Below are 24484 nucleotides of genomic sequence, written 5' to 3' on the forward strand. Positions count from 1 at the left end.
ACCTCATCCCAGGATATGCATTGTTTCAGGCCCCCGAGAGCAGCAAGCTCTCGACCTAGGGGTCCAGAAACCTGTCTGGTGGTGGCAGTCTAAGCAGCCACTCAGCCAGGTCACTAGCAGTTGGTAGTGTTTTAGGGGGCATCTCTAAGATGCCCTCTGTTGTGCATTTTACATTAACTCCCACACTGACATCAGTGTGGGTTTAATGTGCTAAGAAGTCTGAAACCAAACTTCCCAGTCTTCAGTGTCAGCATTATGGTATTCGGAGTTCGTAATGACAAACGTATAGTTTACCTGTTGGTGCAGTTTTGCAGCTTGAAGACTAGGGATTCACTATGCTATACATTATTCCACAAATTAGTGGTTGGGTCCGAAATTTTAGTCTTTCTTTTTTTTCGTGGCCCAGCTGGGTGACGACATACCACCATTTGGTGTCCTTTGTGAAGTTAATGTGCTTCCTCCAGAAGCTTCCACATTTGGTCGCCATCTTCGGATTCTTTTTTCTGGTCTTCCTTTTGTTTTTCCTTTAATATTTTAAAGTCTTTCTCCAGTTTTAATCCCTTTCCTTCTGTCTTATCCTTCTGGTGGATGAGGGTGGGTTCGCTGGTGAATCTAGAAAGTCGTAAAGCTGCAAAACTACACATATAGGTAAACTATATGTTTTGCAACGTGAATCTTTCTGGATTCACCATGCTGTGCATAGACTTTCAGCAGTTTATCCTTATTGTGGTGGCTGGGTGGAAGATGAGCTCTGGTAACTGAATAGGTGTTACAAGATCTTCTGTCCCACCTGCGCTTCCTTGTTCATTTGGATAGCTACACAGTAGTGCTTAGTGAACGTGTGCACTGAAGACCATGTTGCAGCTTGGCAAATGTCCTGAATTGGTGCGTTAGCTAGAAACACACTTGTTGCTCCGTTCTTACTTGTTGAGTGAGCATGAGATGCTCCTTGTAACAGTTGACCTGCTTGTTTGTGGCAGAGTTGTATGGTTTGTGCAATCAAACCGTGCAATTATATTTTTGGTAACTGGTCGTCCCAAAAAAAAAACTTCTGGCAAAGGAAACAAAACTGCTTTGTCTTTCTGCACTCCTTTTGTCCTTTCTATATAGTGCATTACAGTCCTCCTGGCGTCCAGTGTGTGTAGCGCCCTTTATGTGCTTGTGGCTGGTTTTTGGAAAAAAATAGGTATTAGGATTATTTGATTGATGTGAAACAGTGTGAGAGAAAGTGGCTCTATATATACTGGACCAGAATAAGTTACTGTGTGAATAGAGTCCACAAACCCCAGAGGTATAACAGAGGTTAAAGCCAGGTGTGACCTTACTCTCTCAAGTGGTAGCTTGGTCGAGCAGTAAGGCAGTACCAGAAGACCGTGTAAAGCATTTGTGGAACACACTCAGTCAGCAAAAGGTTTCACACACTCAAAGACTGAACTCCAGGCCAATTGTTTTTCTATCAAAAGATAAAGTTGTTTCATTTCTAGAACCAACAGGTATCAAAATATACTGTTCTCAATATGAGAGTCTCAGAGGAGTACTTTGCAGAAAGGCAATAAACTTGGTAAATACAATAGGTACAGGGGTTGCAGTAGGCAACAATTCTACACGAAATTTAGCATTGAGCTCAATGGATTTCCTTATATAAAAACAGTTGATCACTTTGTAGATTACTTTGGTAATTCCAGGACTGGCTCCTAGGTTCAGTCCTGGGGTTTAAGATGAACACAGTTTAGCAAAAACATTTAAGGTATTCTAGTGATTTTTCAGGGGAAAAAAGCTATTTTATAAGTTCACACTTAGAAACATTTCATCAGAAATCTGGCAAGGTTATCCAATGGGAGAAAATTCAGGTTGCAGGTAAAGTACGATCTTGTTACTTTTCTAATCCAGTACTGGGCTCCTGGGGCCAGCACTGGGGTGTCAACTTAAAACAGGTAAGTAATTACGTTTCAGTATTTCGTATGATTTTCAAAGATTTCTAGTTTTCAAAAGTAGAAAAGCAGACAATGGATTCCTATGGAGAAAGGAAAATGCTAGTTACCAGTATGCATCTGTTCTTGGCATGTAGAGCTGCAGAGTTACACACTGTGCATAGATGGCCACCTAGTGTTGGGCCCGGAATTTGCAGTTTATTTTGTTGTAGAAAAGTCTTTGGAAGTCACTAGATAGGAGACTCCTCCTTTGGATGATACTGCGTTTGGGCATCTGCTCCATCCTCAGTTTATTTTTCGCCATTAGGGAAGTGACGGAGCTGTACAAGAGGTAGTGATGTCCATGTGATTTGTATCTAATTAAGATAATACTGGAACAGATAAAGGTAGCAGGGGAGGCGGGTGGGCATGCGTAACTCTGCAGCTCTACATGCCAAGAACAGATCCGTTCGAGGCATATGAGCTGCAGATTACACACTGTGCATAGATTATATAGCACCTAGCGGCTACCACCAGTATCTGTATATAACACACCTAGCGGCTACCACCAGTATCTGTTGCAGTTGCTTGAAACAGACTTTTTAGTATAGCCTGGCCCACAGTGGCTTGTTTAGTTTGCACATCTACACAGTAATGCTTTGTGAATGTGTGCGGTGTAGACCATATAGCTGCTTTGCATATATATAGGGGAATGTTCCCTAAGAATGCCATTGAAGCCCCCATTTTCCTTGTAGAATGGGTTTTTGGAGGAATTGTTAATGTAAGTTTGGCTTTGTGAAAACATTTATATGCATTTAACAATCCACCTGGCGATCCCTGTTTTTGATATGGGATTGCCTTTATGTGGCGGTGAAAAAGACAAAAAGTTGTTTTGATTTGCGAAAAGCTTGGTCCTTTTGATATAGTACAATAATGCTCTTGACATCTAAGGTGTGTAGAGCTCTTTCTGCGACTGAGGCTGCGAGAAAAATTTGGGCAGCTCAACAGATTGATTTAGAAGGAATGGTGAAATTACTTTAGGAAGGAATTTAGGATTAGTACGAAGAACCACTTTGTTATGATGAATTTGCAGAAAGGGTTCTTGCATGGTAAATGCTTGCAGTTCACTAACCCTTCTGAGAGAAGCAATGGCTACTAGGAAAGCTACTTTCCAGGTTAGGAATTGCAATTCACATTTATGTAATGGTTCAAAGGGAGGTCCCATTAACCTTGTGAGAACCACGTTTAAGTTCCACACTGGTGCCGGTGGCGTTCTGGGAGGAATTATTCTTTTGAGTCCTTCCATGAAAGCTTTAATAGCTGGTACTCTGGAGAGAGATAGATGTTGTCTATTTTGTAAGTATGCTGCAATGGCAGCGAGGTGTAGCCTAATAGATGTATAGGCTAAGTTACACTTTTGAAGGTGTAATAGATATCCTATGATGTGTTGAATAGGCACCTCTAAAGGATTAATTTGGTTGTTTTGGCAGTATATGACAAACCGTTTCCACTTAGCAGCATAACATGCTCTAGTAGTAGGGCGTCTAGCTTCTTTGATAACCAAACTATGACCTCAAGAGCCAGATCGCTAGGTTGAGCCGAGCTGGATCCGGGTGTCTGATTTCTCCATGGTTCTGTGTTAATAGGCGTGGGGATAGGTTTAGTTTTTGGTGTGGCACAACAGACATTTGCAAAAGCGTGGTGTACCACTGTTGTCTGGCCCAATCTGGAGCGACTAGGATGAGCGTCAGGTAATTTATGTTGCTGTAGTTTGCGTACCACTAACGGAAGTAGTGGGAGAGGAGGAAAAGCGTACGCAAATAGTTCCGACCAATTCATCCATATCGCATTGCCTTTGGACAATGGGTGCGGGTATCTGGCGACAAAGTTTGGCCATTTTGCGTTTTCGTGGGTGGCAAAGAGGTCTATTTGAAGTTGTCACCACGTTTGAAAGAACGGAAGAACTTGTGGATGAAGTTCCCATTCGTGGATCTGCTGTGTTTGTCGACTTAGCAGATCTGCCATAGTGTTTTGTACTCCTGAGACGTGTTAGGCTAACAGGAAGATCTTTAGTGGTATAGCCCATCTCCATATCTGCTGTGCTAACAGAGCTGCAGAGAGTGTGTCCCCCCCTTGTTTGTTTACGTAGTACACAGCTGTCATATTGTCTGTGCGGACTAAGACAGCTTTGCCTGACACTTATTTATTTATTTTATTTATTTTGAAAGTTTTATATAGCGCGAACAAGATCTTCGCAGATATCAGAGCGCTTTACAGAGAAGGGGAGCATGTATACGCAGATACATCAATCATGTTAGAAGTACATTGAAGTTATATCATAAAACAGTGAAGTAAATCAAATTCAGAGTCAAAATAAAAATACAAAGGGTTCGAACAAATAGTACAGATGAGTAACGAGTCTTTGTAGTTTTATCTCCAGTAGTGGTTCAAGTGTATTTAGCCATGAGGATCGCTTTTACTTCTTTCTTGAAACGTATGGAGGATGTGATCAGCCTGGTTTCAGGGGGAAGCGAATTCCAAATCCTGGGAGCCATTCCCGAGAAGGAGCGTTTATAGGTTTTTTCCTTGCGGAATCTTTTAGGCTTTAGCAAAAGATTGTTTGTACCTCTAGTGTTTCTGGTGCCTCCAGAAATCGTCAGCTTCTGTGCGAGGTATCTAGGTGAGCTCAGGTGGATAGCCTTGTGCGTCAAACAAGCGATTTTCAGGTGTATTCTGGCTTCAAACGGCAGCCAGTTCAGGGATTTGAAGTCAGGGGAAATGTGTGAGTGTTTTTTTGATCCAGTGATAAGTCTCGCTGCGGCGTTTAAAGAGGCTCTTAAGGGTGCCGTAGCAGCTAGGGGGAGACCGCAGAGTGCGGTGCTGCCGTATTCTATTCGAGGTATGACTAGTGAATGTACCGCAGTTTGGAAGTCTTTGGCTGGAAGGAAAGGTTTAAGTTTCCTAAGGGTGTTGATTTGGTAGTTCGCTCCCTTAGTTGCTTTGTTGATGTGTTCCTGCATGCTGAGATTGGTGTCAAGTGTTATGCCCAAAGATTTTGCTGAGTCCACAATGGTGGGTTGAACATTAAGTGCTGTGAGGTCTTTAAGCCACCTTTGTGCGGTAGTGATCTTCGCGGGTGGTGAGATCAGAAGGAACTCTGTTTTAAGGGCATTGAGTTTGAGATGATTAGCGGCCAGCCAAGATTGAGTGCTTCTGATCGTTGAGTTCAAGAGCGTGATGTCTTTGGGTGATTGTAGTTTGAGATAAAGTTGGGTGTCATCAGCATACATGTGGAAGTGTACATTGGATTCTTGCAGCAAAGTGGTTAGAGGTTCCATAACTAAGTTGAACAAAGTTGGGGATAGGGAGGATCCTTGTGGTACGCCTAGCGATACAGGTCTTGGCGCGGACATCAAGTTGTTGCTCTTGAATTTCTGCGACCTGTTATGCAGAAAGGACGTAAACCATTTGAGCACAGTTCCAGATAGGCCCATTCTTGTGTTTAATAGTTCGAGTAAGTTCTCATGTTTGACGGTGTCAAATGCGGAGGAGAGATCAAGGAGGATGAGGAGGCAGGTGTCGTTATGATCTAGGATTTGGAGGGCGTCGTCGATTATGTGAGTCATAGCAGTTTCAGTACTGTGATTTGCTCGGAAGCCTGATTGATGAGAGTTGAGGAGATCAAACTGAGTAATGTGTTTAGTCAATTGTATTTGTGCGCATTTTTCCAGCAGTTTGGCAAGAGTCGGAATGTTGGTAATGGGACGGTAGTTGTTTAGGTCAGAGGGGTCGGCTGTAGGTTTCTTTAGCAAAGGTGTGACTTGTCCGACTTTGAGGGAGTCGGGAATGATCCCTTGTTGAAGTGAGCTGTTAATGATTTTGGTCCAGAGTGGAAGGAGCGACGGGGTAAGGACTTTGACAGCGTTAGCAGGAAGGGGGTCCGTGAGGTGATTGGATGGTTTCAGAGTGCTGAGCAGTTTGCCAATTTCTTCTTCTGAGTAGGTGACAAAGGTTGACCAGTAGGCATTGTTTTTTGGTTTAGTGGGTGCTATGCGGTGAGGTTTGGGGAAGAGGCTTGCGTCCATGAGGAGATCATTCTTTATGTTGTCAGTTTTTTGGTTAAAGAAAGAGGCGAAGTCTTCGCAGGAGGGAGCTTCGCGCATGGTGTTGAGAGGTAGGGGTTGTTCTTTGGATTGTGTTCGGATAAGCTCAAACAGCTTTCTCGGACGATTTTTGGCTTGGTCGAGCTGACGACTGAAGAAGTCTGATTTTGATCGTTTTATTTTCCTGAAGTAGGCATTTCTCTTTTTCTTCAGGTTTTTTAGGTTCAGTGCAGAGGGAGCTGATCTCCAGGTGCGCTCTGCCATTCGCATTGCGCGTCTATCGTCATTGAGACTCCCGTCGTACCAGGGGTTGGAGATTTTTGCGGTGGCTTTTTTTAGCTGCAAGGGTGCGACTTCGTTAATTATTGAGGTCATAGTGTTAAGATAGTGATCAGTCAAGGATTGGACGTCCTTAACGCCAGCAGGAGGAAGCAGTAAGTTGCAGCTGTTGGGGGGCAGCGAGTTTGAGTTTAGCTTTTTCATGTCTCTTTTCCAGACTTTGGGCCTGGCGGATTGAGCAGGGTTAAGTTTAACTTTTTCATTGATGAAGAATGTGACAATATGATGATCTGACCAGTCACAGGGTTGGATAGATTCGAGTTGGATAGAGCCCTCTTTGGAGATGATAAGGTCAAGGATAGAGCCTTTATCGTGTGTTGGACTGTTGCAAATTTGGGTGAGGTCAAGGGCGTTAAGGAAATTCTTCAGACCTTTTACCACCGCATCATTGTGATCGTTCCAGCGGAGGTTGAAGTCACCAAGGTATATTTGTGTGAGTTGTCGCCCGGAGTTGGTTGAGATCATGTCCATGATTTGTTGGGAGAAGGTAAGGTTGTCACCGGGTGGGTGGTAAACGCCGTGCAGAGTGCAGATCTGTTTGCCCTCACTGACAATATCGAGGCAGATGTATTCACAAGACGTTGGGGAGGGTATGGAAGGGGAAGTTACTTTCAAGACAGAGAGGTTGCTCCTGTATATACATGCGATTCCGCCACCTTTTTTATTGCCAGACCTATCAAGTCTAGTGATGTGGTAGTTGGGGGGAACCAGAATGTCCATTATAGGTGTAGAAGCTTCTGTTAGCCATGTTTCAGTAATGATGATTAAGTCAAGATCCAATTTTAGGATGAGATCGGCAATGGCGGCGGAGTGTCTAGCGGCTGATCTGCAGTTGAGCAGAGTGCATTTGAGACGGGGTGTGTCGATGGCAGAAGGGTGTTCTAGAGCGAGGGGGACGTTACTATGGATAGCGATTCTGTTGTTCAGTGTGGGGGGTCTAAGGGGGTTGGAGTGAATCGTGGGAATGGCAGTGAGAGTGCCGGGTGTGATGCTATGGGGACCTGAGTCATAGGAGCGGAGGAGTGTGGTTGTGTCTAGGTCTGAGAGAGTGTTGCAGGAGCGGTGGGAGCGATTTTCGAGATTGTGAACAGGGATTGAGGTCCAATGCGGTGGGAGTCGAGTGCGAGAGTTCGCCACCCGGTTGGAGGACCATTTGGGAGGGGAGGTAATGGTGGAGGCGCGTGAGTGGTGTCTGGGGTGTGTGCTGAGTATTTGTTTGATGCTGTGAATGTCTTGTTTGATCTGGTGGAGGGTGTTGGGTGAGGGGTGATTGGAGTGTGATAGACAGAGTAGTTGTTGTTTGATGATGTACATGTCTTCTTTGAGCTGGAGGAGGGAGGCCGTAATGTGGTCTATTGTGGGAAATGTGTTGGAGGTGGGGATGGGAGGGTCGGGCGTGGATGACATAGGGGAGAGGTTGGTGGCGTGGATGAGAGTATTGGTGGTAGGCGTAGAGTGCAAGGTGGAGGATGGGCGTTTATTAGTGGTGGAGGTTGGATAGTGGGGGGTGAGACTGGGGAGGGTAGCGGGATTGTAGATGGTTCTTTTTTGAGAGGGTGGAGTTGAGTTGATGGAGGTGGTGTGTTCTGTGTGATTAGTTAGTGGGAGGAAGTGGGGGCTGAGAATGGGGGGGATAAATAGTGGGGTTTGCCTTTGTGTGTGACGGTCTGATGTTGATCTATGTTAGGCGGGTTGTGGGTGTGAGTTGTGGTATCAGGGGTGAGAGGAACGGGGATGAGAGGAACGTGGATGAGGGCTGTTGAGTAGGGGGAAGGGGTGGGGTGGTTGTTGTAAGCGGGAGAGAGGTCTAGGTCTGTGTTTGAGGGATGCGGGGTAACTACGGTAGGTGGGTGAATGACTAAGGTGCCGGGAGTAAGGGGGTGGTGCATGTCGTTTTGGGTGGGAGCTGTGGTATTAGGGGTGGGAAAGTGGTTGAGGGCTGGTGTGTGATGGGAAGGGGTGAGGTGGTTGGTGTAGGCGGGGGAGTGATCTATGTCTGTGCTCGACGGGAGTGAGGTAGATACGGTAAGTGGGTGAGTGACTAGGGTGTCGGGAGTAAAGGAGAGGTGCATGTCGTTTCGAGGCTGGGCTAGGTTAGAATGAATGTGGCTTGAGGCTGTGGTGTCAGGGATGGGTGTGGTATGAGAGGATGACAAGGTGAGGTTGTAGGGGGGGAAGGGGGTGCCGCTGGAATGTGCGGCTGAAGGATCTATGTCTGTAGCTGTGGAGTGCAAGGTAGCTACATTAGGTGGGTGAGTGTCTGAGGTGCCGGGGGTGGGGGGAAGGTGTGTGTCGTTTTGGGGTTGATTGGGGGTGACTTCAGGGGTGATAGGCCTGCGGGTGCTATGGGTGGGGGTCCGATGACTGGCGAGGTGTTGTTTGAACTTGGGGAACATGTTGTCTAGTAGTTCCAGGTTCTTGTCAGTGGATTGCATTAGGATGATCCCGTTATTGTATATAGTGATGGTTGTTCTGCCCGGGAAGAGTTGGGATGGAGTGATGGTGAGTTTTAGGCCATGCGCGAAATTCCTGGAGGTGGAGACGGTGAGTAAGGTGCGGAACATGTTTCTCCATTGGGCTCTGCGTGTGGTGTGGAAGATAATATCAATGTTCAGTGAACCATTGACTGGTGAGAAGTAGGTGTCTGCACAAGGAGTTTCAGGGTGGGACCTCAGGAAGTTGTGTTTAAAACGTTTAGCGGCTTTTTTAGTAAGTGAGGGTGGGTAGTTGATTCTATATGTGTGTTTGCCGACGGGTTCCATGATGGGAGGGCAGTCTAGGTAGGTTTTAGGAGGGAAGGGTGCAGGAGGGAAGGGTGTAGGAGGGAAGGAAGGGTGCACTGTCCTAAGCAGCTGCGTGGGCCTAAGGTGACACTAGTGAGAGCACTAGTGAGTGCACAGTAATGCTATACGCAGAGTACCAATTCAGACAATCATAGTGAGCTAATGGTAAGTGCTACTAGTGAGCTGCCAGGTATTTGAGGTAGTAGTCGTTGCATAGGACAGTCTAGGTAGGTTTTAGGAGGGAGGGTGTAGGAGGGAAGGGTGCACTGTCCTAACCAGTTGCGTGGGCCTAAAGTGCCACTAGTGAGTGCACAGAAGTGCTATACCCAGAGTACAAATGCAGACCATCATAGTGAGGTAATGGTAAGTGACACTAGTGAGCTGCCAGGTATTTGAGGTAGTAGTCGGTGCATACAGGATTGGCTGACACTAGTGAGCTTCCAAGGTATTTGGGGTAGTAATCGGAGCAAGTAGCAATAGAATACTGACAAAATACTGGAATAAAACACTGTGCAAACCATAATAATATCATTAGTGATATCACATTAGTGAGCAGCAACGAAAAGATATATGAGGTATAAGATATGAAATATAGAAAAATATAGAAAAATACTTGAATAAAATAACTGTGCAGACCATAAAAAATATCTAAATCAAAGGTGTCAATAACGAGTAGTCAAAAATATGTAGGGTACAGGAGTCAGTGACAGAATACAAATGCACACACAGATTAAATGACACAGATTAAATAACACCACAGGTGGCATTAGCGAGCAGCAAAAGAGAAATATATGAGGTAGCAAACGGTGCATTACCGGTGACGATAAAGTAGGACGTGCAAGATATAGTAGGGTATATAGAACATAATGCTACTGTAAGAGGCACTAATATATGGGTAGCAATCGGTGCAGGAAAAGTGAAATGTGCTAGATACAATCAGAAACGTAATAATAAATAAATAACACTGCGAAAGAGCAGACTATCTAAATCCAACATAATATCTAAATCCAATGCAGGAAAAGTGAAAAGTGCTGGATACAATCAGGAATATAATAAGTAACACTGCGAAAGAGCAGGCTATCTAAGTCCAACGTGAAATACGCCCAGCTGTGTAAATTGTGTAGCTGATAAGAAGAAGTTCCATGATACAGACAGGTGCGCACCCAAGTACGGTAACTGGGTGGGTGAGTTCTTAGTGTCAGTTAGAGAATTAATCAATAGCTCAGCAACCAATGACTAGTCCAAGATGGCGACCCTAGAGAGAGACTGGCCAAAGATGGCCACCACAAAAGGGAAGAAGACATTAGTCCTCTGTTTATTGCTATTGCTTTGTGAGCAGGGAAGGAGACATTAGTCCTCTGTTTATTGCTATTGCTTTGTGAGCAGGGAAGGGAGTTTCACTTTCGTGCTAGCCCGGTCTCAAGGTTGCTGCTGTGATGGGGTCTTATCTTGAAGGAGCCTCGTGGGCCCAGGCGGCGATTTATTGCCTTCGTTATTTTAGACCCCCGCCATTTTGGACAATAGAGCTTTGCGAGTGAGTGCCGGCGAATGAATTAAATACCTTTTTTGACTTTGAGCAGCGCGTAGCTCTCACAGGTCCGCTTGTGAGAGAATGTGCCAACACTGTGTCTGCCAACAACCATCGTCCCAGTCCCCTCTCAGCCTTCAAGACCGCTAGGGTTCCTGTGCTGCGGAGCGAGCGGGTGGGCGGGCGGGAGGGGGGGGTTGTGTTGTTATGGCCTCGTCCCGGTGCTTTGCCTCCGTTCCAGCGCCTTTTGCTGCCGTCGGGAGGGGTCCCTGTTTCAGGACGTGAATGAGTGATTGAGTGGGGGGCGAGGTCCGGTGATCGCCCCGCTCTGATCCTCCTGATGCCTGTTGTCCGCTAGCGAAGATCCGCTGAGGGTGGGGGAGGGGTTCCGTTGTCCTCGTTGTATCGTCCCACGCTGATCCCGGTGCTGCAGCCAGCGTCCTTCACTGCCGGGGGGGGTGGAGGGGGGGTCCGTTGTTGTTACCTTCGGTCCCAAGTACCAGCCAGCCTCTGCTTCCGTTCGGGTGGTCCTTTGTCCGTTGTTGTTGCCTTCGGTTCCGAGGTACCAGCCAGCCTCTGCCTCCGTTCGGGAGTGGGGGAGGGGTACGGTCTTCGTTCCGCTTTGGTCCCGATCCCGATGCCCGCTTGTTGATGTTGTCGGGTAGCAGCTACCGACGTCCCAGGCCACTCTCAGCCCTCCGATGCCACTTGGACTCCTGTGCCGTGGTGCGGTGCGTGCGTGGTGTGGTGAGTTTGAAACGCTTTTAGGGCTAGAAACACAGGTGGTTGATCTGGAGTAGCATTTGTTGCGGTGTCCACCTGCCTTGCATGGTGTGATGCAGTAGATGAGCTCCCCAGCCAGAGAGCGATGCGTCCGCTGTCATGACTATTTGAGGAACTGTCTCTAGAAACGGTCGCCCTTTAGAAAGATTTTTGGTGTTCCACCATTGCTGAGAACGATAAGTCTGACCGTCTACCAACCCTAGGTCTGTTAATTGACCTTGAGCCTGGTTCAATTGGCGTGCTAGGCACTCTTGAAGTGGACGCATTTGTAGTCTTCGTGAGGTACTACAGATATGCAAGATGCCATCATTCCAATGAGCTGCATGAACACTCGAGCTGGTAGCGAGTGTTGCGGTTTGAATTTTGTTAGGAGAGTTTGTACACTTGTTATCCTGGCTGGAGAGGGATAAGCTAGTGTTAGTTGGGTGTTTATTGTAGCGCCGAGATACTGTTGAATATGCGAGGATTGTAGATGCGATATGGTGTGATTTACTGTGAATCCCAAATCGTGAAGCAGTTGAATAGTAGAGTGAGTGTTTTGCACAAACTGGCTGTATGAGCTGGCTTTTATGAGCCAGTCGTCTAGATATGGGAAGACATGAATATGTTGTCCTAAGTGTGCTGCTACTACTGCTGCTAAGCATTTGGTAAACACCCTTGGTGCTGCTGTAACTACGAATGGGAGCACTTTGAACTGGTAGTGCTCCCCGTCTAGCACAAATCAGATATTTTCTGTTCGCTGTGTGGATGGGAATATGGAAGTAGGCGTCCTTGAGATCTAGAGTGACAAGGAAGTCGTTTAGTACCAGAAGTGGAAGGACTTGTTGGTGTGACCATGTGACAATGGTCCGACTGTATGTAAATGTTTAGAGGCCCGAGGTCTAGGATGAGTCTTAGAGATCAGTCCTTCTTTGGTATTAGGAAATATAGGGAGAATAATCCTTTGTTTTTCTGATGCTCTGGAACTATCTATTGCATTTTTCTGCAGGAGTGATATTATCTCCTGTCTGAGCAATGTTAAATGTTCTTGTGACATTGGACGCTGCTTGGGTGGTATGTTTGGGGGGGTAGATGTTAGTTCCAGACAGTAACCTGATTGAATTATTTGGAGCACCCACCTGTCTGATGTGATACTTTCCCAGGCTGGCAGGTATTGTTGAAGTCTTCCCCCAACAGGAGTGGAATGGGACGGGGAAAGGGAGTCATTGGGCAGGGGTAGAGGCATAGCGGGAGTTGTAATTTTTACCTCTGCCTTTGTTATTGTTACCCCTGTAACCACCCCTTTGGTAGCCTTTGCTGTAAGTGGAGTTTGTAGGGGTTTTGTATGAGGTAGAAGCTGTGTCTGACTAGTATCCCCAGGTGGAACCTTTATAGGATGAGCGACGAAATGAACGTCTGGGAGTCTGCGACTGCAGGGCTCCCATAGATTTGGCGGTGTCTGTATCCTTTCATTTTTTCAAGTGATACATCCACGTTCGGTACAAATAGATGTTGCCATCAAAGGGTTGATTAAGAATGGGACTTTGTACCTCAGGTTTGAATCCGGATATACGTAGCGAGGCGTGTCTGCGTAGTAAATTGTTGATGTTAACAGCCCTAGAAGCAGTATCTGCTGTTTTCCCTTCTTGGATAAGCTTAGTAGCTCTATCCTTGTACCCGTCAGGGAGGTGTTTCATTAATGACTAACTCATCATAATGTGCCCTGTTGTATCTGGCTAATAATGCCTGTGTATTTGCGATACGCCACATGTTTGCTGCTTGAGACACTGTTCTCTTCCCTGATGTGTCAAGTAGCTTAGACTCCTTATCTGGTGGTGGAGCATCACCCGATGTTTGAGAGTTTGCTCACTTGCGTACATTTGAAAATACAAGTGAGTTTAGTGGTACTGGACCTTTAATATATGCTGGGTCTGAGGGGGCAGCTTTATATTTTCTCTATACGAGGGTTAATGACCAGAGTTCTGACTGGGTCTTTGAAGACTTCAGGAGCATGCTTAATCAATCTTTTAAGCATTGGTAAAATGGATGAGGACCTTTGTGCATTATCAAAGGTATCCATTAGGTAGTCTTCTTCTACAGGGTCTGAATGTATGTCCACCCCATGATATTGTGCAGCCCTGTGGATGAATTCATTAAACCCTATGGTGGGGAAGGTCTTGAGGGGTACAAATCATCCTGAGGGACATTTGGGACATCTGGGGTGGTATAATCATCCCACGGGTCAGGTGATCTTGTAGGAGTGGCTGGATCAGGTATATGACCCCCCCCCCCTCCCCCCCCCCATATCATCAGAGCTATCATCCCTGTTGTCATCGTGTGGTATGATAGAGGATGCTGGGGTATGCTGTGGTATGGGAGGATGTGGTGATGGTACAGGTGGAAGGGGAAGGCAGTCTTAAGGGAGAGGTAGCCATGTCCTTCTATGAATGCGGGCTGGAGCTGGTGTGTCCAGTGGTCGCTTCTTTAAAGCCAAAATTAACTGTCCAGTTATTGGATCTTTAGCTAGAGTCTTTTGAGCAGGGTCTGGATAAGGTAAATCCTCTGCAGGAGGTTCTTTAGATGCGGAGGAAGGTTTCGGCATTGAAGCAGCTTGTTTTGGTTTCTTGACAATGTCTTTAACCGGGGAAGCAGGAGTCTGTCGGCTCCGAAGCTTTTTTCGGCTCCAAGGATTTTTTCGGTTCCGGTATGGTTTTTGGATCCGATGGTCTTTTCAGATCTGGTAGTTTTTTCGAATCCGAAGCGTGTTTGCTTGGTTCCGACCTGGGTTTCGGTGCCGAGGTAGCGGAGGCAGGCTTCGGTGTTGATTGTTTAGATGTAGACGTGGAAGCTGATGGTATTTTTTGGTGCCGATGGGTGTGTGTCGGCACCATGGGGAGGTCGGCTCGAGCCAGAGTCGCCTGAAGGCTTCGATAGCTTAACCGGGCCCGAAGGTGGGGCAGTAGAAGCAGTGTCTCGATGTGCACCCTAGGGTGAGGGTGTGACAGGATCCTTTTTTGGGTGGGTCGAGGAAGGGTTGGGGTCGACTGTCTTACTTACGACCCATTGAGCTGGAGTAACTTCGACATCTTCTGCCTCTGAGTTGCTCTCGGCACCATGTTGTTCTGGGACGTCGACGCCCTCCTCGAAGATGTCGTCTGGAATCGGAGCTGAAGATCGAGCCATTGTCCTCGTGGCTCTTCGGTCCCGGATCGTCTTTTTGGAGCGGAAAGAGGCACAGGCGGAACAGTCTTTAGCCTCGTGCTCCGGGGAGAGGCAGAGGTTACACACCTCATGTGGGTCGGTGTGGGGAAACTTCAACCCACATGGAGGAAACTTTTTAAAATGGCGTCCTTTCAATGAGCTGGGGTCTAGGCCTAGTTAGGCCCGAAGGCCGTCAACGACGACCGGAATCGAAGTTCTCAATGTGGAGAAGTAGTGTTGACAGGAAAAAGCGTTCGGAACTAGATTCTAGAAGCCGCGCCGAAGGAAACCGGTTCCAACACGGAGCGCTGTAAATGCATCCGAGCCCGGTGGCGGAAAAAAATAATCTGGGGATGGAGCTGATGCCCATGTGCAGTATCATCGAATGGAGTCGCCGCCTCTCTCGTGACTTCCAAAGACTTTTCTACAACAAAACAAACTGCAAACATCCGGGCCCAACACTAGGTGGCCATCTACGCACAGTGTGTAATCTGCAGCTCATATGCTTCAAACATACAAGTTACTAGTAAACCCGCTCTGGATTACTTTTGCAGTTCAGTACTGGGCTACAGGGTACAGTACTGGCTCCTCTCCTGATCACAGGTCAGTATTCCAGAATTCGGATGATTTTATATTAATATTTTACGATTTCAAAAGTAGATAGAAGATTTTTCGAGTCAAACCAGTCAATGTTATTCAATGGCAGGTAATTGAGTTACCGGTTTCCTGGCGAGTACTAGAGTGGTGAAGTTGTGGTTCTAGCCATAGACTCAGGGGTCCCCCAGTGTCAGGTAGGTACCGTTGGTTCACCCTCAGCGGCGCAGTGGTGGCCGGGTGCAGAGGTAGTTGGGCCCAATGTTATCCAATGGGGGACAGGGGGCCTTCAGTTGGTGGCTGCTGGCTAGCAGGCCACGCGGCTGTGGGAGCTGGGCTCCTGGTCACTTGCTTAGGACAAAGGGGGAAGCAGGATAGAACAAAGGTGGCACAGCCAGCAGTACTCGGGCGGCTGGGTGCAGGGTGCTTTTGAGCAGTCGGGCACTCAATGTTATCCAAAGGAAACGGTAAAAAGGGAACAAAGGCTGCAGGCGCGGGGTGGTTACCCCCCAGGGGCGACCAGCACATCAAGAGGTAAGTTGGGATCTTGGAGCACAGGTAGGTACCCCAAAGGGAGGCACAGGGAGCTGTAGGGCACCGGGTGCAGGGGTGTCTTTGGGTGTCGGAAACGTTTACCCTCAGCTGGTCGCGGTTGGGGGGGGGAGGGGGGCCCTGGTTCTGAGTCTGCAGGCGTCGTCTGGTTCGTCGAGGAGGGTCTTTGGGCACTGGACTTGGGGTCCCAATCGACGGGGGGACGTTCTGTGTCTTGGATCACTGGCACGGCTCGGCCGGTGCAGAGTGGGCTGGTCCAGAGCATTCTGGCTGGCACCAGCGGGGTTGTTGCAGCAGAGCCTCTGCTGATGGGAATCCCAGCCTTTAAGAGGGTCAAGGCATGCAGGTCATCTGGGTGTCCCAAAATTGCTGACCACAGGAGTCGTCTGGCTTTTTGCAGGAGCAAGTTCCAGGATCTTCCTCTTAGTCTTCCTTCTTTTCTTTTCGGGATCTGATGAAGGAAGGTTCAGGGAGCCCCTAAATACTGAATTTAAGGGCGTTACAGGTAGGGCAAGAGCAGGGACCAATAGGTCCCTGTCCTGGGGTGGGTACACCCCCTAGCCTGCTCCTCTCCTGTGGGAGGGGGGCAGGAGCCTAGCTGTATCGGGCAGGGCACCCCATTTTCAAGATGGCCGGAGCCCGGATAGTGCTTCACCTAGTTTCCCCAACCTAGGAAACGGGGTTGGCACAGGCTGGCACCCCCCCCCCCTTCCTGACGTAGTTTTTCCCGCCAATCTTCCCGCCAGAGAGGGGGTCAGAGAAGGGGGCCAGTTGCTGGGGTCAGCAAATGGTCTGGAGAAGCTCAAAGAGGCGGCATGCCTTTGAAGCTTCCCCCTGCCCATCCTGGGGGAGGAGACCTAGCACCTCACCCAGGATGTGAATTGTTGCAGGCCCAGGAGAGCGGGGCTCTCCACCTAGGGGTCCAGCAACATGTCTGCTGTGTGGCAGCCTCTCAGCCCAGACATGGATTGTAGATTAGGTTTTCAGGGGGCATCTCTAAGATGCCCTCTGGTGCATTTTACATTAAATTCCACACTGGCATCAGTGCAGGTTTAATGTGCCGAGAAGTTTGGTACCAAACTTGTCAGTCTACAGTGTAGCCATTATGGTGCTGTGGAGTTCGTAATGACAACTTCCCAGCACCATATACTCTTAATGGCATCACTGCACTTAGTGCCCAGGAATGGCCCTGGGTACTGTAGGGGCACAGGGCTCATGCACCTGTGCCCAAACCTCTGGCATAGGGCACCCAGCTAGAGGGGTGACTGAAGTATGCCAGGGCAGCGAGTTCTGTGGGCATGGCACACAGGGATGTGTGCCATGTCGACTGTTTAGTTCTGTACTTAGACACTCAGCCTGCAAAGGCAGTGTGTGGGTGTCAGGGTACAGGGCCCCTGAGGGTGGCACAATAAGTGCTGCAGTCCTCAGGGGTCTTCTCTGGTCACCCTGCCCTGGGTACCATTTACTAGGGGCCAATAGGTGGCCAGAGATGCCAATTGGGTTTTAGTTTCAACAGTTTTTAGGGAAGGGACACAGCCCTGGGTACCTGGTTGGCAGTAGCCCAGGGCACACTCAGTCAAAGCACAGCAGCTGTTCAGCAAAAAGTGGGGGCATACCAATGCAAGAAAGATGGCACTTTCTCACAGCACCTTCTTACACGCATCATAGAAACTAAAGTAATGCAGTTGAGATCACAGGATCAAACTTCCAAATCAGTTAAACTTATCAGGTTTGGTGTGAGTTTTTGTGCTGGAGCCAGTAGCACCGTGCTAGAGGGCAGGTCTGATCCCAGGTGAAGGTAGAGTGGCGTCAATGCTTGGTAAGAAGACAGGACTGACGGGCTGCCACCTCTGATCCTTGGGGAACCAAAGCACACCAGAGGGATCTAAGGGGTACCGGAGGTGGCAGCTACAGCCTCCTTCCGAAGCAGCACGTCAGTGAATGCATGCTGAGGGAGAACATTGTCAAGTAGTAGAGCTTTGTTGAATTTGCACCGCAAGGGGCTACGAGGCCTAGGCGTACCTGGGTCGTCGCATTACTGGGTGATAGGAGCAGCAGCACCATGGAAAACTGATTTGATTTCTTGCGTTTCTCTGCTCTACTTGAACTTTTGGATCTCGATGGGGAGCAATCTCTGGATTGGTCCTGGGAGTGGGAAGGCAAATGAGCCCTTGACTGGGACCATTCCTACAACTTCTTCCCGCATTACAGTTCATTTTAGCACAGCAGGAGCATTACTGTTGTGTGTGGAGCAGAGGCACCAGAAGCAGATTTTGAGTTTGTCACATACATCTTTCTTTGACTATCACAAGTTTTAAACCTGTTTGGGATCCCACATCTGCTCACAGTAATTTTGCTGGAAAAAATCTTCCTAATGGAAAATTCTGCTCACTTAGGATCCATTTGAAGACGCAGAAAGAAAGGAACTAATGTTAGCGCAAAGATGGTGGTTATATTGTGGCCCACTGTCACATCAGGAACAGACTGACTATTTGCAATTAAAGGTTTTGAATCCATTCTGGCACCAGGGGGTAGTCACAAAGTGAGAAATCTGCAGTGAGTAGTGTCTATAAAAACAGCCCATGATTATAAACTTTCAACCATATAATCGAAAGGCTCTCATTCTTGGGGTAAAGGGAGACATTTTATCAGCCAACTTCTCAGATTTAATTGATTAGTTACTTTTCAACAATTAAAGCACAACATGACATCACTTCCAAAGCTAAGTTCAATTATATAAAGCTGAGTCTTGATTCTTTGATGCCAGGACACCGACTGGAGTTCTGCCCATTCACTATGTCATTTCTAAAGGCTGAAAAAGTAAATGATTGCCATATATAACTTTAAAAATACATTAGATGACATCCCAAGACACTAACTCCTGCATATCTAGATTGGGACCTTGCAAGTGCAATGAAGGTTATGTTGAACTATCCTATCTGTGAATACAGAAATAAACATGTAAAAATAAATGATACGCTTAAGGGGGTGTTTTAGCCATTTTTTTGGGCCAACTTGTCATAAATGAGAAGCCCCCAAAAGCTGGTCTTATGGTTTAGCCGAGTTCCTCTATTTAAAACTTGTGGGATGATTTACTTAAAGGTCAGTAAAATATGTGGTACCCGTTCCATTACGTCAAAAGATCCTATTATCTTTGGCCTGAATTGTAATACTGAAACCTCAGCTCAAAATAGTCACCCTTTCCTCACTAGGGAATTGTTTTTGACTTTAAAACACTCTTCATTAGAGTAAACTGCCTTTAGTCATGCTTCTAATTAGTTTTTTTTATACATAATAAATTGATTTACTTTGACAGTATTTATAATAAGTTTGTTCCCATATAAATGCCTAATAAAATAAAAGTCACCACAGGTGGTTACTAATGTGAAACCTTGAATGCATGTCCCTTTTCTGGAGGGAAAATGTTATCAGAGGTCAAAAATATAAATCTGTTTTAGCAGGTGCTGATCAAGTTTAGAACACTTCAACCCAACATTACGTTGGGTTGAAGTGTTCTAAACGACATTAATAGCACTACAGTGCTATAAATGTATTTGGATATGGGACTACTTATCTAGCTAGTTATATACAAGATACACGGTCCACAAAGATATATCAAGTGTTTCTTGATCAAACAATAGACTATCAATGTAAAATGGCCAACGTAGTCCTATCAGAAAACACCATTTAAAGACTAAATGGGGTTGTTTTGGCAATTACTTAACAGGCTGACTAGACGATGCTCTCCACCCATACATGTCTGAAAACAATCAAAGATGAAAAGTGAGTTGTGTAGATTTAATCTTTCCACTGTGAGTCAAAAAACACTTACATCTGTCGTTTAATGTAGTCTTTTAGAAGCTCCTGATCCACACTGTATAGTTCAGAGCTGCTCACATTGTCGTAATAATATGTGATATTACTAGCATACTTTCCACTGCGTGATCCATCCGAACTGTCAAATTTTCGATATGCATACTGGTAGTCAAAGTGTGCTGTAAATAAAAAAAAACATTATGAACTACTTGGATGGTCTATGCCAATCAATAAGAGTATTTTTATTTATTTACAAAGTTTTAAATAGCGCAAACTTGATCCAGAAGGATATCAGAGCGCTTTACAATTATAGGGAAAAGTAACAAATCAAAAAATGAGTCAAACATAGGAAGTATAACAGGCATTGAATCAAATACTGCACACAACAGCTCATTTATAAAAACCTGAGTTAACGAGTGGGCTATATGATGGAGCATAGTGATATAAGGGGAGTAAGTGAAATAATCATATACAGGGATAATAACCAAAACCACACTAATCTATACTACTATTATAAAGAGAGAACTTGCACCTTTTGGCCAGGTAAACTCTGGAACCACAGCGCCAATCTACACACCCGATACATCTATGAAAATGTCAGGGTGTGTAGATGGAAATAGGCTATATAATTTTTTTTAAAAAAGTAAATAAAAAAAATTAAGTTTGTAAACAAAGTAGTCCCCTGAAAGTAGCGCCGGCCGGGCCCTAGCGCTGGCCGCTACGCGACGTGCGTGATGACGAAGGAGGAGGGCGGTGCAGTGACGAGCGGCTGTGCAGTGAGGAGCGGCGGCACAGGTAAGGAAAGGGAAAGTGAGACTGATGCAAATGCAAATGTCGGGGCACGAGTGAGTCGGGGCGGGAGGGGGGCACGAGTGAGTCGGGGCGGGAGGGGGGCACGAGTGAGTCGGGGCGGGAGGGGGGCACGAGTGAGTCGGGGCGGGAGGGGGGCACGAGTGAGTCGGGGCGGGGGGGGGGGCACGAGTGAGTCGGGGCGGGAGGGGGGCACGAGTGAGTCGGGGCGGGAGGGGGGCACGAGTGAGTCGGGGCGGGAGGGGGGCACGAGTGAGTCGGGGCGGGAGGGGGGCACGAGTGAGTCGGGGCGGGAGGGGGGCACGAGTGAGTCGGGGCGGGAGGGGGGCACGAGTGAGTCGGGGCGGGAGGGGGGCACGAGTGAGTCGGGGCGGGAGGGGGGCACGAGTGAGTCGGGGCGGGAGGGGGGCACGAGTGAGTCGGGGCGGGAGGGGGGCACGAGTGAGTCGGGGCGGGAGGGGGGCACGAGTGAGTCGGGGCGGGAGGGGGGCACGAGTGAGTCGGGGCGGGAGGGGGGCACGAGTGAGTCGGGGCGGGAGGGGGGCACGAGTGAGTCGGGGCGGGAGGGGGGCACGAGTGAGTCGGGGCGGGAGGGGGGCACGAGTGAGTCGGGGCGGGAGGGGGGCACGAGTGAGTCGGGGCGGGAGGGGGGCACGAGTGAGTCGGGGCGGGAGGGGGGCACGAGTGAGTCGGGGCGGGAGGGGGGCACGAGTGAGTCGGGGCGGGAGGGGGGCACGAGTGAGTCGGGGCGGGAGGGGGGCACGAGTGAGTCGGGGCGGGAGGGGGGCACGAGTGAGTCGGGGCGGGAGGGGGGCACGAGTGAGTCGGGGCGGGAGGGGGGCACGAGTGAGTCGGGGCGGGAGGGGGGCACGAGTGAGTCGGGGCGGGAGGGGGGGCACGAGTGAGTCGGGGCGGGAGGGGGGGCACGAGTGAGTCGGGGCGGGAGGGGGGGCACGAGTGAGTCGGGGCGGGAGGGGGGCACGAGTGAGTCGGGGCGGGAGGGGGCACGAGTGAGTCGGGGCGGGAGGGGGCACGAGTGAGTCGGGGCGGGAGGGGGGCACGAGTGAGTCGGGGCGGGAGCGGGTGTACTGCCCCCAGCCCCTTTCTGCCCCAGGCATTGCTGGGGCGGGCTGCTAGAAATCTATACATGAGTCAATGGGGCATCTAATAGGCATTGGATCAAGTGATGAACATCTACACCTGCGTGAACGAAGAATGGGCAAGACTATGTACCATATTGACTTAAGAGGAGTACACATGCCTTGTAGCCCCTTGATGTTGTGGACTCTCAGCAGGCAAAGGTTGCACAACTGGAGGATGTAACTGAGCAAACTTGTGGTGGCACTCCAGGCAGAACCTAAAGAGCAGGTTATCCTTCTCACCCAAGCAAAGGGTGCCCCTTAGCTACGCATTCTCCAACCTCTGCCTGTCATCTGCCCAGGTGCCCCACCTACTGCAGTGTTTCTTGGTGGATCCCTAGGTGAATATCCTCATTCGGCTACAATGGTGTTTTGAGTGAAACTTCAAATTACCTTCGACAAAACAGCAGAAAATAATCTGAAGATTGCAACCAAGAACAGGGACTTCTGGGGTAGGTACATGACGTTAAGAAAAAAATGGACAAGGCAACAAATGCTGGCAACAGTCGACGCCCAACAAGAAAACCAAAATATACAAGAGAAAATCTACAAACTGAGTGTTCCGGACCCAACCATTAGATTGCAGAATAATGCACAGCATGTGAATTCAGAAAGATTCACACTGCAAAAACTACCTGCTGCACTTACAGATGAAAAATATGCAAAATCCGAACAGAAACTTGCCTAATAATTCAGGCCTTGAATTGCCAGTTTCTGGAGACCAACAGTTCTTCAAAGTAACTCATACTTATATCCAATAAAAAATAGTCGTAATACCAGATTTAAATCTGGGAGGAGGGAGCAGGGGCAGTTGGAGATCTTTGAAAGTGATGTGGCTGGAGTTCATTTTTTTCAAAACTTGCCAAACTCACTTCCTCTCACTGTTACTCCTACAAATATACTCCTCACTGCTTCTCAATCTAACTTACTAAAACACATTAACTGAAACTGGGCCCTGGTGCAAATACATCTACTGCACCATTGACAGGCTCCCTCACAACCTCCAATCAATCACTCGTTCTAACACTCCTTCATTCATACACTCTCAAACTCCGATTCTCACTCACTTTCACTCATTGATACTATCATTCAATCCTATTCACTCCTACAAACACATGCACAAAGAACTAACTTTTTGGCTAACCTTGCTTACTTGCTTGCAAGCCGGGAAACCCAATCCTAGCAGCGGGGAAGTAATATGGTGCTTGGCACTGGCATCAGCAAGCCATGATTCCCACCAAGGAGTCAGATGGAGAAGCAAGGTCAGGCTTGAAATGGGGAAGACCCACCTTAATCCCTCCCCCAGCTTCTTGATCACACTGAAACACCTGTAAGAAAGTGCCCCTTTTTGCATGGTTACCCCCTAATGTTTTGCCAGATACCAGCTTGGCTCAGTGTGCTCTGGATCCCTGACAATCAAGTTTCCAGGGTCTGTGTTCTTTCCCCAAACTTAGTTTCCACAATTGGCATAACTCTGGGCCACATACACGTCCCTTGTAAAAGGTACCCCTGGTACCAGGGGCCTTGTGCTGCAGCAGGTATTATGCCACCCTCAAAGACCACTCACCTTAACACCCATTGCAGGACGCTGGCTCTGTATATACTATAACAAAGTGAGGTATACTGTGCACAGAGTCCAGTGGTACCCCTAAGGTAGGCAGAGATAAAGTTAAATAGCACCTTACTCTCTTATTTGGGGTAGTGTGGGCGAGCAGTAAGGGTCTATCAGAGGGTAGTGTTAAGCCTTTGTTATACACACTCAATCAGCAAATGTGTCACACATTCAAAAGACTGAACTCAGACCAATTTTATTTTAATAAAAATATTCATTAAATTATTTTATTTCCTAGAAACAAGCAAGCCTGGAACAGGTAAGTGGTTTATACTTTGCAGTAATACAGTTCGAATTGCAGTAATTCAGTTTGAATTGTGGTTGTACATATACTTTGGTTTGATTACAGTAGAACTACTAGTAATGCAATGCTTTGAAATATTGTACATATACTTTGGATTGGCTTTTCAATAGGATGTCAAGTAGATTACTTTACAGATTGCTTTTCTTACACAGTGTAATATAAATGGATACTACACTGGAACATTTCCTGTAAACAGGTAAGTAAAATAGCTCTTGTTATTTGGTTACAGTTTTAAAGACTTTTATAGCTTTTCCAATGCCACACTTAGAAACTTTTTCACACAAACACAGTCAATGTTATCCTGTGGGAGGGAATAGTGTTATCGGTTAACAGCTAAATACTTTGTTGCGGGAGTTGGGTCTCTATGATTAGACTCCGGGGTCCCTCAAGGTTAAAAACGCCCTCGTTACACCCTCAGCGGCACTAGGGTGGTTGGCTGCAGAGTGCTGAAGCCCAATGTAATCCAATGTGGGATAGTTGGCCTCCGGTTGATGGCTGCTTACGAGGCCACAAGGATGTGGGAGCAAAGCTCCTGGACCTATGCTCAAGGCAAATGGGGGTTTAAGATGGCACCAAAGGTACACCCTAAGCAGTACTTGGGTGGCCAGGTGCAGGTTTGCCGTCAGGTGCCCTGTTACTTTCAAAGGGGGGGTCTCTGGTTTGCAAACACACTGCAGGACCTGGGACAAAGGTCTTCTGGGTGCGACCACCACTTGAAGTAAATTGGGATGCTGGGGGTTGGTTAGACACAGTCAGTTGGAGCATCCAAGGATGTGGGGTGTCGGGTGCAGGGGTGTCTTTTAAGTTCGGATCTTCTTACCAGCTCCTGATCACAGATGGGGGGACTTTCCAGATTGAGGCTGCAGGCATCTGCCGGAGGATTGAGGCAGATATCTGGTCTGGCTCGCCGGGTAGACCTCCTCGTGGTGTTGTGCCACTCGAACTCAGGCTGTGGGTGCAGGCTAGCGTATTTCGCCGGAGCGGGAGGCAGTTGGTGAACAAATCCGGTATTCACAGAAGACAGTCTTCTT

General features: G+C 47.8%; 1 protein-coding gene across 3 annotated transcripts in view; it reads right to left on the reverse strand.

Moving 5' to 3' along the window:
• LARP1 (La ribonucleoprotein 1, translational regulator) overlaps positions 1-24484 on the reverse strand; it is a 773488-nt gene that overhangs the window by 330462 nt on the left and 418542 nt on the right. For all 3 annotated transcript variants that reach the window (XM_086931251.1, XM_086931250.1, XM_086931252.1), the window contains exon 7: positions 19605-19767. In XM_086931251.1, the coding sequence (XP_086787377.1) occupies positions 19605-19767 (163 nt within the window). The remainder of the gene's footprint in view (positions 1-19604; positions 19768-24484) is intronic.

Source organism: Lissotriton vulgaris, chromosome 7, assembly GCF_964263255.1.
Source record: "Lissotriton vulgaris chromosome 7, aLisVul1.2, whole genome shotgun sequence".
NCBI classification, from domain to species: Eukaryota; Metazoa; Chordata; class Amphibia; order Caudata; family Salamandridae; genus Lissotriton; species Lissotriton vulgaris.